The 1,135-nt window shown below is 61.2% G+C and overlaps 1 protein-coding gene across 1 annotated transcript in view; it reads right to left on the minus strand.

Annotated features, from left to right (window-relative positions):
• Nucleotides 1–422: 422 nt before the first annotated feature.
• The window catches only part of SLC24A4 (solute carrier family 24 member 4), a 169,499-nt gene continuing 168,786 nt past the window's right edge, over nt 423–1,135 (minus strand). Inside the window, exon 16 of the mRNA XM_004699083.4 lies at nt 423–645. Within this exon, the coding sequence (XP_004699140.2) occupies nt 493–645 (153 nt within the window). The 3' untranslated portion in view covers nt 423–492. The remainder of the gene's footprint in view (nt 646–1,135) is intronic.

Below are 1,135 nucleotides of genomic sequence, written 5' to 3' on the forward strand. Positions count from 1 at the left end.
TGAAAAAACGGCGCGCGGACTTTCGACTCTTCCAGAAAAGGGGGGTGGAAGGCTTATCGCTCACCTGCCCCAAGGCTTAGCCACGTGGACTGGGGCTGTGCCCCGTGCTTGGTGGGAGCCCCCAGCAGACGCTCTGAGGAGCAGAGTCAATTGGGGACAATATTCCTATTGTGTACTTGTCCCCCGGACACCTGGAGCTCACCCACGGCCTCCTGTCCGTAACCGAGAATACCACACACACAGACCTTGTGCTGGATGCTGGCCCGTGGTGGCCCGGAGCGGGAGGTCTGGGGGCTGCAAATCCCGCCTCCGCCGTGCGCCTCCCGGCAGCAGGGCTCCAGGCAGGCAGAGGCCGTCCAACAATCCGGCCGAACCTGGACAACAGCGGCTGCGGCGGGGCCAGGGAAGGCTGGGGTGGGGGAGGGGGAAGAGAGGAGGGGACGCCAGCGTCACAGGGTCCAGAGGACTGCCCCCCTGGGCGGCGGCTCAGCCTTAGTCGTCCTCCCGGCACATGGGCAAGTTGACGAAGGTGAAGACGTTGAACTCGATCATGATGGAGAAGCACAGGAAGATGGCGTACAGAACCAGCACGTAGATGCCCAGTTTCCGGTCCAGCCTCCATTTGTTCAAGTGGATGCCCAGGACCTGGGGGGAGAGCGTGAGAGCTGGGCTTGGGGGCTGTTAAGGGCTGAACTGCATCTCGACGCCCCCTCGGTGGAGTCTCTGTGGATGCTTGTAGTGGGGGGAGGGGAGTGGTCATCCCCCGGGGGAGCAGGGGTTTCTTTGCTCAGTGAATGAGGCCCTAGCAGTGGCAGTGGGCCCTGCGCTTCATCACTTCCGAGGCTGGAGGAGAGATCAGTAGCCCACAGCAGCCGGGAGGGCAGCTGCCACATGGAGATCGCCTGGGTACGGGAGTGCCCGTGCTGTGGAAGCCAAGATGAGGGTCCCGCAGACGGTTCACACGGAGAACCATCCCCTGACACAGGCCCCAACTTCGGACTTCTAGCCTCCGGCAGGGCAAGGGAATACATTCCTGTACTTTAAATCTCACCACTGGGGGTGTTCGTGCGACACACACCCAGGAAACCCAGACAGCAGCAAAGAAACCTAACAGGCTCTTTTTTTTTTTTTTTTT

This window comes from Echinops telfairi, unplaced genomic scaffold (assembly GCF_000313985.2).
Source record: "Echinops telfairi isolate 266 unplaced genomic scaffold, ASM31398v2 ScPeMD7_18;HRSCAF=68, whole genome shotgun sequence".
NCBI classification, from domain to species: Eukaryota; Metazoa; Chordata; class Mammalia; order Afrosoricida; family Tenrecidae; genus Echinops; species Echinops telfairi.